The sequence below is a fragment of the Podarcis melisellensis genome, assembly GCF_964234715.1.
Source record: "Podarcis melisellensis genome assembly, chromosome: Z".
Classification (NCBI taxonomy): Eukaryota; Metazoa; Chordata; class Lepidosauria; order Squamata; family Lacertidae; genus Podarcis; species Podarcis melisellensis.
Window position 1 is genome coordinate 39,435,791 of NC_138547.1, and position 14,762 is coordinate 39,450,552.

Below are 14,762 nucleotides of genomic sequence, written 5' to 3' on the forward strand. Positions count from 1 at the left end.
GATGAATCCCTAGCCGGAATTAAGATTGCCGGAAGAAATATCAACAACCTCAGATATGCAGATGACACAACCTTGATGGCAGAAAGTGAAGAGGAATTAAAGAACCTTTTATTGAGGGTGAAAGAGGAGAGCGCAAAATATGGTTTGAAGCTCAACATATAAAAAAAAAATGATCATGGCCACTGGTCCCATCACCTCCTGGTAAATAGAAGGTGAAGAAATGGAGGCAGTGAGAGATTTTACTTTCTTGGGCTCCATGATCACTGCAGATGGTGACAGCAGCCACGAAATTAAAAGATGCCTGCTTCTTGGGAGAAAAGCAATGACAAACCTAGACAGCATCTTAAAAAGTAGAGACATCACCTTGCCAACAAAGGTCCATATAGTAAAAGCTATGGTTTTCCCAGTAGTGATGTATGGAAGTGAGAGCTGGACCATAAAGAAGGCTGATCACCAAAAAATTGATGCTTTTGAATTATGGTGCTGGAAGAGACTCTTGAGAGTCCCATGGACTGCAAGAAGATCAAACCTATCCATTCTTAAGGAAATCAGCCCTGAGTGCTCACTGGAAGGACAGATCATGAAGCTGCGGCTCCAATACTTTGGCCACCTCATGAGAAGAGAAGACTCCCTGGAAAAGACCCTGATGCTGAGGGCACAAGGAGAAGGGGACGACAGAGGACGAGATGGTTGGATAGTGTTCTCGAAGCTACCAGCATGAGTTTGACCAAACTGCGGGAGGTAGTGGAAGACAGAAGTGCCTGGTGTGCTCTGGTCCATGGGGTCACGAAGAGTTGGACACGACTAAACAACAACAACAACATTTTAGCACTTTAAAAGCTTTGTTTTCAAATGCCTGAGTTTGCTGGGCTGCTCACCTCTCCAGTGGGCTGCTCACCTCTCCAGTGGCTGCTCACCTCTCCTTTTGAGGATTCAATTAACAGGCCGGCTTTTATCTGCTTTAGCTGCTGCAAGCCCAGAGGAGTCATCCTCTGCTTTTAAACAATTATATACAGTGGTACCTCTGGTTGCGAATAGAATCCATTCCAGAGGCCCGTTAGCAACATGAGCAGAAAGGAACCCGCGTCTGCGTGGGTCACAATTTGCCTCTTCTGCGCATGCGCGTGACGTCATTTTGCGCGTCTGCACATGCGCGAGCGGCAAAACCCGGAAGTAACCCTTTCTAGTACTTCCAGGTCGACGTGGGACGCAACCTGAAAACGTACAACCTGAAGCAAACGTAGCTGCCTTGCCTTGTGAGAGGTGCCTCCTCACACTGCCCCACAGGGGGCTGGGAGGAAAATGCCCCCAGCCTTAGTGGCCCAGCAGAGACTGGCCAAAGATAAGCGTGAGGTCAGCACCTTATGTTGGGTGGCAGCAGCAAGTGCTGCCAGGCTCACATAGTGGAAAGGCTCCCGTTCAGCACCAGGCACTCAGCTCCCAGGCAGTCTTTGCACACAGCAAGCACAAGAAAGGCCAGCACAGTGCCTGCCTGGTCTCCCACTTGTCTGTCCATTTCCAACAGCAAAGGTTGGTGGACTAGCTGGCTGGGCTCTCTTACCCACTTGCTTGCTTACTCATGTTATAAACAAAAATTTGCCCTTTTCCCTTATGGGGTATCCAAGAGCCCATTTAGAGTCCTTACGTAGGTTCCATATTGGTAGGAGAAAATAACAGAGGCCAACCAGAGAATATTGAGAAGCAGTTAGTAAGCCTGATCTTTATTGATCTGTTGCAACGGGGTCCTCACTCACCCCACACAAGAGGGAGGAGGAACCCCAAGCAATGGCTTGCAAGGCCTTATATAGACTTTTGAAATTGCCACCCTGTAGATCAAGACCACCCCCAGAAACATCATACATCACAGAAGGGGTGTAACCTAAGACCACCCCCCAGATACATCATACCTACATCACAGAAAAGGCGGTCTAAAATAGAAATTTGAATGTTGTTTTTCCTGTTTGCCAGGTTATCCGATTGCCTTTCCTGATAGTCTGTCACCCATTAAAATGCTGATTACTCAATTCCTGAGACAATGGGAAAGCTCCCTGACTCTCCACCCTCCTTGCAGGGAAAACATTTGGTTAGTTTGGGAATCAAAATGGTTTCAGGTCGGTCTTCACTGCCATCTGTCACTTCTGCCACTGCCATCCACAACCTGATTGTGGATGGAGAACTTGACCTGGCATGTGTGACTGAGACCTGGTTGGATAAAGCAGATGGGCCTGTCCTTGCTGCTGCTTGCCCACCAGGTTTCTCTTACACACAGCAACCCAGGCCTTGTGGGCAGGGAGGGGGGGTTGCAGTGATTTTTAGGAAGTCACTAGCTTGCATCAGGTGTCCTACTGGGAAGACCCAGTTCTCTGACTGCATGTTCTGGAAGTTGGGCAATAGGGGCAGTACAGGATTCCTATTGGTGTACTGACCTCCCCACTGCACCAAGGATTCCCTGCCTGAGCTGCTTCAGGTCGTGGCGGATATGCTCCTGGAGACACCTAGTTTGGTTGTCCTGGGGAATATTTTTTTTAAATGATATTTATTGAAATTTTACAGACAAAACGAAGTTACAGAATAAGAAAAGAAAAAATAAGAATAAAAAAGGTACAAAAATACAAAGAAAAAATACAAAGTACATAAAAAATAAAAAATAAAAACAAATCAATCTTTTCATGTCTTATATTTCATTTACTTGTTTCTTGCCCTCCTCACACCTCCCTTTTTTGTATTCCAGTTCACATGGTTAATTCAGCAAATCCTTTCCCTCTTTGTTTTTATCTTGATTCTATATCTTAACATATTAAAACATCGTATCTTCATCTGATTATCAATCCATTTTTACATATTCTTTTTAGCCTTGTTGCTAAAGCCATTTCATTTCAATCCAACATCATTTTAACATTCATTAATTTTACAATGTTTCTGCAAATAGTCTTTGAATTTCTTCCAATCTTCTTCCACCAACTCTTCTCCCTGGTCTCGGATTCTGCCAGTCATTTCCGCCAATTCCGTATAGTCCGTCACTTTCATCTGCCATTCTTCCAAGGTGGGTAGTCCTGGGGGATTTTAACATCCATGCCGACATGACCTTACAAGGGGCCGCTTGGGACTTTGTGGATAGCATGGCCTCCGTGGGGCTGTCCCTTAATAAGTTTGGCCCAACTCATAGCCGTGGACATGCCTTAGACTTGGTGTTTACCTCTACGGATGTTGGTGATCTGACACTAACTAAAAGCGAAACAAAAGAAGTGCCATGGTCAGATCACTTCCTGGTGCAACTGGATTTCTCCGCAACCCTTGCCCTCTGCAGGGAGGTGGGACCGATTTGGATGGTCCGCCCCCACTACTTAATGGATCCAATTGGCTTCCAGAGAGTGGTAGGGGATGTTTTATCCCATGTTGATGGCCTTTCAGCTGATTCCCTGGTAGCCCGCTGGAATGCGGAGTTAACCTGGGCTATTGACTGTCTGGCTCCGAAGCGCCCTCTCCGATTGCATGGAGCTCGGACAGCCCCGTGGTTTTCCCCAGAGCTGAGGGCAATGAAACAATCGTTGAGATGGCTAGAGCGCTGGTGGCGGAAAACTCATTCTGAATCAGACTGGACACAGGCTAGAGCTCAACGTAGAGCCTACCAAGTGGCAATGGCGATGGTGTTACCGGAAAAATCCGAGGGCTCCCTTGGATAAAAAGTAAAGACACCAACCAGAGTAAATTGGAGCAAATCAGCAGCCTGTAGGCTTGGCCTTTATTGAACTGTTGCAACAGGGTGTTCCCCTCACTTGCAGGAGGAAAAGACACAGAAAAATGGTGTGCAAGGCCTTATAAAAACTTTTGAAATTCCCATCCTGTAGGTCAAGCCCACCCCCAGAAACATCATGCATACATTACAGAAAGGAGGGGTTGAGGGAGGAGTTGTGGTGGTAACCTGAGTGTCCTGTCACCTGGCTGGTTCCCTTCTCCCCCTCCCCATGAGTCATTTTCAGAAGACAAAAGGTGGTAGCAGTTTCCTGCCCCGAGGGGGAATCCAATCACTGTTCTTTTGTTATAGTCTGTGTTGAATCCACTCAGGTATGCAGTCAGTTGTGTCCTTGATAGTCTTCTGTCTGAGCCCATCAAGCCGGCTATCAGAGTTGCCATGCCGACTGGGAAATGCTTTCACGTTTATGGGATTATGGCTGACCAGAACCAAGCCACCCCCCTTTGCTAGTCCTTGTCATATGGAGTAAAATTAAAATGGAACAGTGCAAATCCGATGTATGGTTGATTTTTCTATGAATTTATAACAGAAGCGTGGCATATGTAGTGTGTGAGTGTGTGTGAAGTTTGTACAAACTGAATGATTGGGGTGGGGGGGTTCCTGCTACAATGGCAAAGAGGGCCTTCTTCACCGCCTCCATTGCATCTGCAGAAAACAGCGGCAGGAGACTTTTTCAGGTGGTTTGCAATCAATCGGAACCACCTGCACCACTGGGGCCTGGTAGGGACCCCAAGACCTCCTGCAATGCTTTTGCAAAGTTTTTTGCGAATAAAATCGCTCAGATTCAGAAGGAGCTAGACTCCACCGTGGGAGCAGGGCCAGGGCGGGAGAGTGCTAGAGTTCTGTCTAGTCTTGTTACATGGGATCAATTTCAATCTGTTACCTCCGAGGATGTAGACAGGCTGCTTGGACAAGTAAAACCAACCACCTGTCTCCTTGATCCTTGCCCATCCTGGCTGATAAAAGCTAGCCAGGAAGGGCTGGGCGATGGGCTCTGCGGGGTGGTGAATGCTTCCCTCTGTGAAGGGAGCCTTCCCAGGCCCACTGAAAGAGGCAGTCATTAAACCGCTTCTTAAAAAAAAATCCTTAGACCCGGCCAATATGGCCAACTATCGCCCAGTCTCAAATCTACCATTCTTGGGCAAGGTGATTGAGCGGGTGGTTGCTGAACAACTCCAAGCACGCCTGGAGGATGCGGACCATTTGGTTTTTTTTATATATAGAATATTTATTGAGTTTTTACAAAGACATAGATTTACAAAATACAAAAAAATGAAAAGAAAAAGATAAAAAAGAAAACATACAAAAATTCATAAAAAATAAAAAATAAAAATACAAAATACAAAAAACGAATAGATAAGAAAGAATTAAAAACAAATCCATTTTTTATAACTTTAAACTCATTAGCTTGTTTCCTTGACCTCCTCACACCCGCCCTTTTTGTATTACCATTTACATAATCAAATCAGCAAATCCTTACCCTCTTTCATTTATCTTAACTCTATATCTTAACATATTATAACTCTATATTTTCATCCATTATCAATTCATTTTTGCATATTCTTATTAACTTTGTTGCTAATGCCACTTATTTTCAATCCAACATCATTTTAACATTCATTAATTTTACAGTGTTTCTGCAGATAGTCTTTGAATTTCTTCCAATCTTCTTCCACCAACTCTTCTCCCAGGTCTCGGATTCTGCCAGTCATTTCCGCCAATTCCATATAGTCCATCACCTTCATCTGCCACTCTTCCAGGGTGGGTAGATCTTGTGTCTTCCAATACTTTGCAATAAGTATTCTTGCTGCTGTTGTTGCATACATGAAGAAAGTTCTATCTTTCTTTGGCACCAATTGGCCGACTATGCCCAGGAGAAAGGCCTCTGGTTTCTTCAGAAAGGAATATTTCATTATAGATCATCTCCCAGAAAGCCTTAATCTTTGGGCACATTCACCAAAGGTGAAAGAATGTACCTTCATTTTCTCTACATTTCCAACATTTGTTATCGGGCAAATGATATATTTTTGCAAGCTTGACTGGTGTCATGTACCACCTGTATATCATTTTCATAATATTCTCTCTTAAGGTATTACATGCCGTAAATTTCATACCGGTGGTCCACAACTGTTCCCAGTCAGCAAACATAATGTTATGACCAATGTCTTGTGCCCATTTAATCATAGCAGATTTAACCGTTTCATCCTGCGTATTCCATTTTAACAGCAAGTTATACATTCTTGAAAGTATCTTAGTTTTGGGATCTAACAGTTCTGTTTCCAATTTTGATTTTTCCACCTGGAAGCCAATTTTTTTGTCCAAATTATAGGCCTCTCTTATTTGATAAGAATGAAGCCACTCTCACACTTTATCTTTTAATTTCTCAAAACTCTGCAATTTTAATTTGTCTCCTTCTTGTTCCAATATTTCCAATATTTCGGCCATTTGGCCTCCATATTGAGCTTTTTCTGAGCCTTCGCTTCCATTGGTGACAACCACCTTGGGGTTTTATTTTCCAGTAAGTCTTTGTATCTTATCCAGACATTGAACAATGCTTTCCTGACAATATGGTTTTTAAATGCTGGATGCGGACCATTTGGATCCCTTCCAATCGGGATTCAGGCCTCACCATGGGACTGAAACTGCCTTGGTCGATGATCTCTGGCGGGTTAGGGACAAAGGTGAGAGCTGTTTTCTAGTTCTGCTGGATCTCTCAGTGGCTTTTGATACCATCGACCGTAACATCCTTCTGGACTGTCTAGAGGGGCCAGGAGCTGGGGGCACTGTTATACAGTGGTTCCGCTCCTTCCTCCTATGCTGTGTTGGTGGGGGAGGGTTGGGGGGAGGAGTTGGGAGGGGCTGGGAGCTGGGGGCACTGTTATACGGTGGTTCCGCTCCTGGCTCCTGAGTTGTGTCCAAAAAGTGGTGTTGGGGAATGAGTGTTCAGACCCCTGGGCTCTCACTTGTGGGATGCCTCAAGGTTCCGTCCTCTCCCCCATGCTTTTTAATATCTATATGAAGCTGCTGGGAGAGATCATCAGTGGGTTTGGGCTGGGTGTTCATCAGTATTCAGATGACACCCAGCTCTACCTCTCCTTTAAGAACCAGTGAAGGCGGTGAAGGGCCTGTGTGGGTGCCTGGAGGCAGTTGGAGGATAGATGGCGGCTAACAGATTGAGGTTGAATCCTGACAAGACAGAAGTACTGTTTTGGGGGGACAGGGGACGGGCAGGTGTGGGGGATTCCCTGGTCCTGAATGGGGTAACTGTGCCTCTGAAGGACCAGGTGTGCAGCCTGGAAGTCATTTTGGACTCACAGCTGTCCATGGAGGCGCAGGTTAATTCTGTGTCTAGGGCGGCTGTCTACCAGCTCCATCTGGTAGCAGGCTAAGACCCTACCTGCCCACGGACTGTCTCACAAGGGTGGTGCATGCTTTAGTTATCTCCCGCTTGGACTACTGCAACGCGCTCTACGTGGGGCTACCTTTGAACGTGACCTGGAAACTGCAATTAATCCAGAATGCGGCAGCTAGACTGGTGACTGGGAGGAGCCGCTGGGACCACATAACACCGGTTCTGAGAGATCTTCATTGTCTCCCAGTATGTTTCCGAGCACAATTCAAAGTGTTGGTGTTGACCTTTAAAGCCCTCAACGGCCTCGGTCCTGTATACCTGAAGGAGCATCTCCACCCCCATTGTTCAGCCCGAACACTGAGATCCAGCGCTGAGGGCCTTCTGGTGGTTCTCTCACTGCGAGAAGTGAGGTTACAGGGAACCAAGCAGAGGGCCTTCTTGGTAGTGGCGCCCACCCTGTGGAACACCCTCCCTTCAGATGTGAAGGAAATAAGCAGCTATCCTATCTTTAAAAAGCATCTTAAGGCAGCCCTGTTCAGGGAAGTTTTAAATATTTAATGCTGTACAGTTTTTAACACTTGACTGGGAGCCGCCCAGAGTGGCTGGGGAAACTCAGCCAGATGGGCGGGGTACAAATAATTATATTATTATTATTATTATTATTATTATTAATCATCATCATCATTATTCCTGCGCTGATCTATGCATGTGCTTGGTTGGTAAACTTACGAACTTTACCATATATCTAAAATCTCAAAATTCCTATCACACTCATCTCCTGGCAACCAGCACCCCCTGGCCAGCCCCGGAGGCACCGTTCACCTGTGGAGCTTGTAGCCAGGGCTGCTGGAACAAACGGCTGCGCAAGCTGGGGGGGTGGGCAGAGATGCAAAAGGGCATCAGAGGAGGGAGGATGGGAAAGAGGGACAGAGGCCAGTGTTGCTTGCGTCACCCATGACCATCCTTCAAAGCACCCCAACCCAAGGTGCAACGGCACACTGGATGAAAACCACTTCTTTAAGGGTTGCAAAGCTCAAAACACACTTTTTAATAAACACGCACGTGTTCGCCCGGAAGCCGGCAACGGCCTCCTGGAGCCGCCAGAGGGCGCTGCCGTCTTTTGACGGCACTTCCGCGTATGTACCCGGGAGGCCATCTAGCACCGTTTCTTGACACCGCCTCTTTCCCCCATCAGCCTCTGCGCCGCTTCCTCTTCCTCTTTTCGTTTGTAGCCATTGTAGTGAGCGGTTCGTGGTGCTTCAGTATGGTAAGTTAATCCGTTTCCATCCTCCGCTGGGGCAGCTTTGCTAACCATCCCCATGGTACCCCGCGTAGAATTAGTGTGAGACGCCCATCCTCGTCCAAACCCCAGAAGTCTAGTAGCTATTTGGGGGAGGGGGAGGGTTCCCTGATATCCCGGTTCGTTCATTGTAAGGAGAGGTGGGGGGAGCCCTGTACAAAATAGATGGGAGTGAAAGGACGCCAGGCCCAATATCCCATAATATTTTTATCTTCACAACAACCCCGAGAGGTAGGTTGCACCCCGAGAGATTGAGGGGCTGGCCGTGTAAACTTTTGGGCTGCGTTGCCTCCCCTTCGCCCCAACTGCACTATTAGAATTGGCGGCAGCATCATGCAACCTCAAACGGTCACAGCTTCCCCAGAAGGATCCTGGGAGCTGTAGTTTTCTTAGGATGCCTGAGCTTTGCTTGAGACCCCTGTAACCCTTCGGGGAGTTTTAATTCCTAACGTGGTTTAAACAAACTCTCAGCAACCTTAACAAGCCCCAGCTCTCGGGATTCCTTTTCGGGGAAGACCCGACGCTTCATTCTGCAGAGCTGTAAATATGTAGTGCAGAAAGGGAATCCCTCCCTAGTCTAACAGTGGAGCCTAATAGGGAACCTGTGGCCCTCCAGATCTTGATTATTGGCATCTGAGCATTGGCGTTGAGCTCCCAATAGGAAAAGTTGAGATATAATAATTAAAACTCCGTATATTTTCTTTCCAACCTGCCAGTCTTCCCACAAAACTTTCAAGATCAAGCGGTTTCTCGCTAAGAAGCAGAAGCAGAACAGGCCCATCCCGCAATGGATCCGCATGAAAACTGGCAATAAAATCAGGTAAGGGGATTGCCTTCTAGGCATGGAAACTGGGGTCCTGCTGGAGTATTTAGCTCCCTTGGACTACTTGTGGGTGGGAAATACCCACTCCTGGTGGTTTATCATTCATCTGCTTGGGAATACTGCATCATGCTTGCCCTTCCTGGTGTAAGTGTACTCGATGCAGAATCCTGTCCCCTGCAAACTTCTGTGCTAACTGATTCTTTACCATGGGCATGATCTTTCTGAAAGTGCTGGATGCTATCCTTTGCCCATAAGGAAAGCAGCCATGAGTTTCTTTCTTGGCTGATTGAACAGTAAATGCCGCAGTGAACTCTCTTTAGTGCTTTCCTGTTATTGGCGACAGGACTTTCAGTTGGTTGAACTTCCAGCTTACATCTTTTGTTCGTTTTCTAACCTTCACATGAACCTTCTACTACAGTGGTCCTGCCACAAATACATGGAGAGCATGGCCGGGCGAGGGGTCAGAAGGGGCCATCCAAGATACTGTGCAACCTTCCCAGAGGCCAGTAAGCAAGGCAGAGGGAAAGGCCCGTTGCAGACAGATGCAGGGGGGTTGGGGTTCTGGGGGTTTCCTGACTTCACATGGTTTTGCCTTTGTACATGGACTCCCAGAACCAACCCCTTGTGTGATTTGCAGGCCTGTTATATTGAAGGTCTCTATTGACATACCCTAGAACCTCAGCGTTAAAAGGGTCCATCTTACTCAGTTTTTCGTGTGTGTGTTTTCTTGCTACAACACTTTCTCTTCCTACTGTTTCTTTTTGCGCCTCCTTTGAGCATGATGGGTTTTCCATACCTACCCACTAGCTATAATTTGGCTGTGGTGTTGGATTCATTGAGCTTTGTCTCCAGTATCAGCTGTTCAGAGGTGAGTTTTCCAGATAAAGTGTGTTCCCAAAGCAGGCTGCAATTACAGTGCTTCATTCTGTGGGAGCACTGCCATGTCCCTGCTGAGAGCAATTCTGTTACTTAGGAATCGATCTCACCTGTGCTGGTGAAATCAGACTCCCTTTTTAGCAGTGACAGGTGTGCAAGGAAAGCTCCGAACAACATGAACACTTCCAGTGAAAATGACCAATGGAAGCTTTTCTAGGGGAAATGCCTCTAGTTGTTGAATAAAGGGCTGTGTTTTTATTAGGCCAGGTTCTATCAGTGAAAGATAATCCAGAAGTCCCATCTTTCCAGCCCTCTCAAAAGGAATTAAAATCAGAATTTATGTTGTGCAATAATAAGGAATGCTTTCCCCACAAAAACAAGCCATGAAGACTTTCAGTGGCTAGAACTACTGATTGATAACTCCATCAGTTCAACTCTGTCCACAGCTTGGTGCCACTGCTGCATGGACAAAGGTAGTAGTCAGTGATGCATAATGTGTGCATATTTTTTGCCTTCTTGCCATACCTTTTTCCAAAGCCTGCTACACACGTGTGCCATCCTCCAAACACACCCGTAGTTTCTTTGTGGTTTGCCACAACCCCAAAAGCTGGTTGTTTTAGACTCATTTTTATTTATTACTGGGGACAAAGAGCTGCCCCCACAATGTATCCCAAGATTAAGTTCACACCAGTTGACATTGGTTCAGATTTCTAATAGATATGCCAAAAGCTTTAGTTAAAATTCACCCACACCCATTCTATTAAGTAGGCTGGTATTTAAGAGCCTCTTCTACAGGAAGGGGAATTGTTAGCTTAATTAGGATGGAAAAGGAAGGTAATCACACAATTAGTATTTTTAAAATATTTAAATTCTAAGTTTAGAATTTAAACTTATATTCCCCCATAATGTAAAACTATTTTGGTTAAAAATTTTAAAAAAATTAGAATAGGAAATGCAGCAGTACTTAGTGCATAGGGTTTTGGGCATGTGCATGTGTGTTTAAATACCTTCTGAATTCTTGAAATTATCTCACATATATAGTACAATATTAATATGTGCTCATGTGAGAGGGAGCAGGGAAGCACAAATGGCTCTGAGAAAGTCACACTTTCCTCTGCTAACAGCTGTGGGTCCCTTTGAAAAGTGCCATATGCAATTTGCAAGGGGGTGGCCAGTTCACTTGCTTACTATTTGCTTAACACAGCCTGGGATTTTGGTCTGCTGGAGAGACAGAGCTGTGCCTTGCTTACTAATCATGTCCCTTTTGTTCTAGGTACAACTCCAAAAGAAGACACTGGAGGAGGACCAAGCTCGGCCTGTAAAGAGAAGCAGCTCCAATCTTCCTGGCACAACCCTGAATCTTCCATCAAACTCTCAAGCACAAGAATGGTCGCTTCCTACCAACCTGCCACATTATCAGGGCTGGAATTCTGTCTTGTGCTGTGCAATCTCCCCCCTTTGTAAAAATATTTGTTATTACAAATATTAATGAATTAAAAACTGAATTATGAAAAGCATTGTGTTAGCGTATGTCTTTTGGTTCTCAGTCCCATGCGTACTGGCCGAATTCTTGTTGCCAGTGGAGAGAAGCTCATTAATAAATATGAGATTCCACATAGTCTAGCGAATTAGCGACTTCTGGTTGGATTTACTGTTTATACTTGCTACACAAGGGGAGCTGGCAGCAGTACAAAAGGCTAATAGCTGTGAAATTGGCATGTATTGCATTGAAGGCTGAGAATTTCCAACTGTGTCTTGGTGGGTGAATAGTTTGAAACAAGCTAGCCAAAAAACCCCACAGTGACAATCACCGTCCTCCACGGCTGGAAGTGGGATTGGAATGCCATAGGCTTTGGCTAAGGAAGTGCCAAGCAAAAGCTGGAAATGGGGGCAGAAATGCGTAGAGGTGGGGTAGAGCACCTCAGATGTAACCAATGAAGAACCAAAAAAAGGGAAGAGTTTTGAAAAGCCATGGAGTAGATGTGAGCTTGAACCAGAGAACTTTTAGCATGCAACACCTGTGCTCTACCAGTGAATTTCAAATCTTTGCGAAAAACTCTTAGGAGAATCTGAGAACACTGCAAGGACAAACTGAGGGAGGGGATTATGTGCAATTATATAAAATACTTTATATGATATACATGGAAGTACTCTCAAAATTCTGGTGATTCAATTCAGGCATGGGAAACAAAGCTTTCTGGGTGGTGCTGAACTACAACTCCCATCAGCCCTGTGACCAATGGTCACAGGTGATGGGAGTTGTGGCTCTGGAGAGCCAAAATTTCCCAACCTCTGCTCTAATAAGGTCTGTTTTTTTAAGGCTTCCAGTTCACTTTGATGGAGAACACCTCCCCACACACAAAACAATGCATTCACAGGCATGCACTCAGAAATTTAACATGGTTTGTCCACTTGGTAATATCTTGGTGTTGACGTAATTTACAAATCCAAACTCTTTAAAACCTCCAGTGGGACTTCACAGTTTTGCCTGTGGAGTTAACCATGGGTCCTCAAACTTTTTAAACGGGGGGCCTATTCACTGTCCCTCAAACACTGCCGGAGGCCGGGATATTGTTTTTTAAAAATGCATATTTATGCAGAAGTCGCTCCCCTATTTTTTACTCAAGAGTAAACCCGTTGACATGAGTGGCCATGCCTAACCCGGGTCCATTCATTCCAGCGGGCCTGCTCTCTGCATAAAAGTTAAGTTGACATCACGTCCCACCAAAGCACAACAACTCCTGGGTAAGTGCGCACCATGCAACGGTCACAATATTGTGGCAAGGTCTCTGCGTGCATAATCACTGGTTCCGTGCAAGTGCCACACGAATCTTGCAACAATCATCTCTGCTTCGCCGCAGGAAGACGGGAGAGCAGCCCTGCACCAGAGACCTAAGCCCAGTTACCTGCAACGGTGGCAGCACCTCTTCCTCATATCCCACCTGCTCGGAAAGGGGTTGCGGCCGGCACAATGGCATCGGGAAGGGGGAGAAGCAGCAATGGCAGAAGAGGAGGAGGTGGCCGAGGGGAAGCCAGGGGCCCTTGCCAAGCGCACACTCGCCATGGGGAAAGCCCCACTCAGGTGCTGGGGGCAGCAGCGCCGCCTCCATTCTGCTCTGTACCGTCGTCTCCGAAGCTTCCTGCAGCCAATCTGAAGCCACGCCAGCATTGCCACCCTCCCAGAGGCATCCACGCTTCGGATTGGCTGCAGGAGCTTCCTGCACCCAATTTGAAGCTGTGCCAGCGTCACTGGCCTGCCCAGAAGCTGCGCCAGCATCACAGAAGTCAGTCCCTGTGCAGCGAGGTGTCCACAGTGGGCGGGGACTGACGGAGCAGGTGGCAGAGTCTGCGGGCCAGAATTACAAGCCAGGGGGGCTGCATCCGGCCCCCGGACCGTAGTTTGCAGACCCCTGGAATTAGCTCTCCCCACCCTGCCTGGATTGGCTCAATATATTTTAAAAGAAAACATAACCGGATTCTATTAAAACTTATTTTGTATTTCTCAAACAGCATTTAGGGGAAGAAAGAATAAAAAGGCTGGTTGAACTCTGTATGTTCTCAGAAGGCAATCAATGCATCTTGTCAATACTGTTAAGCAGAGTAAACATTGGAGAGGCTGCTTGCTGTACAAGGAAATAGCTTTCTGGTTTCTGTTGAGCTTGTAAGTTTTGTATTTACAGTGCCAGGAGATTTAACTGTATAAAGAAAGCAATGATGACAACGAAGGAAGAAAACACAATGTCTTTGAGACACAGCATGGAACACCACCTGCCAAACGTGGTGGACCTAAATCAGGGGTCCCCAAACTAAAGTCCGTGGGCTGGATAAGGCCCAAGGGACTCGTTTATCTGGCATGCAGTGACCCTCGCTGCCGCCGCCAGCTCTTACCAGTGCTGCGCTGTGCGGCTGCCCACTTCCGGGTCGGAGGAGCACCGGAAATAGTTTGTGTGCATGTGCGTTATTTCCGGTGCACATCCATGTCGGAGGAGACCCATGCACATGCGCACAAGCTATTTCTGGTGCTCCTCTGACCTGGAAATAGTGTGTGCACATGCATAAGGGCACACGCTCCCCTCCCCAGCCCGACGCACACTCGGTGCTGGAGAGACCGGCCCAAGGCGCAGTAAGTTTGCTGACCCCTGACCTAAATAAATCACATATGCCATATTGTAGGTGGAAATGTATAAACTGAATTCTGACAGAATTAAATGTTAAAGACGAAGAACAATAAATAATTATGTGCTCCCTCTTCAGCCTAGATCTCCTCGCCCACTTTGGAGTAAAATCTGATGTTAACCAGTTCCAGTTTGTAAAGATGTGTGCTGGCTTATTGGATCGGAAGAACAGGAAAATGGGCAAATTTAAGAGTGCATTAATGTATGACCCAGAGAGCCTTCCAGATGAAGTGTGCTTTACATTGAAAATAGGTACTGGAGGCAAGTCTCTTGTTTCCCTCTGCCCCTCAAAGGTTTGTTTGTCTGGTACATCCTTTTGGGAAGAATGCAGCTCCCAAAACAACTAAACCACACATACAAACTGGTGTGTACATTGCTATTAGTTCATTTGGATAAGTATGTAAGAAGAGTTGTGTTGGATCATCTAGTCCAGTGTTTCCCAAGCTTGGGTTTCCAGCTGTTTTTGGACTGCAACTCCTATC

At 46.3% G+C, this 14,762-nt stretch overlaps 1 protein-coding gene and 1 long non-coding RNA gene across 2 annotated transcripts in view; one reads left to right on the forward strand and one right to left on the reverse strand.

Annotated features, from left to right (window-relative positions):
- The window catches only part of LOC309362195, a 67,283-nt gene that overhangs the window by 6,471 nt on the left and 46,050 nt on the right, over nt 1-14,762 (reverse strand). The gene's annotated exons all lie outside the window — the stretch shown is intronic.
- Nucleotides 8,222-11,619, forward strand: RPL39 (ribosomal protein L39). The gene is made up of 3 exons (XM_081897061.1): nt 8,222-8,373; nt 9,123-9,226; nt 11,379-11,619. Exons 1-3 carry the CDS (start codon nt 8,245-8,247, stop codon nt 11,425-11,427), a joined length of 282 nt encoding a protein of 93 aa, XP_081753187.1. The 5' UTR covers nt 8,222-8,244; the 3' UTR covers nt 11,428-11,619.

What these genes read in the sequence shown, in the direction of transcription:
- RPL39 (XM_081897061.1), top strand. Translation starts at nt 8,245, where the DNA reads ATGTACCCGGGAGGCCATCTAGCACCGTTTCTTGACACCGCCTCTTTC. An exon ending in GTTCGTGGTGCTTCAGTATG is followed by an intron (nt 8,374 to 9,122) that starts GTAAGTTAATCC and finishes CCAACCTGCCAG; the next exon opens with TCTTCCCACAAAACTTTCAA. An exon ending in AAAACTGGCAATAAAATCAG is followed by an intron (nt 9,227 to 11,378) that starts GTAAGGGGATTG and finishes CTTTTGTTCTAG; the next exon opens with GTACAACTCCAAAAGAAGAC.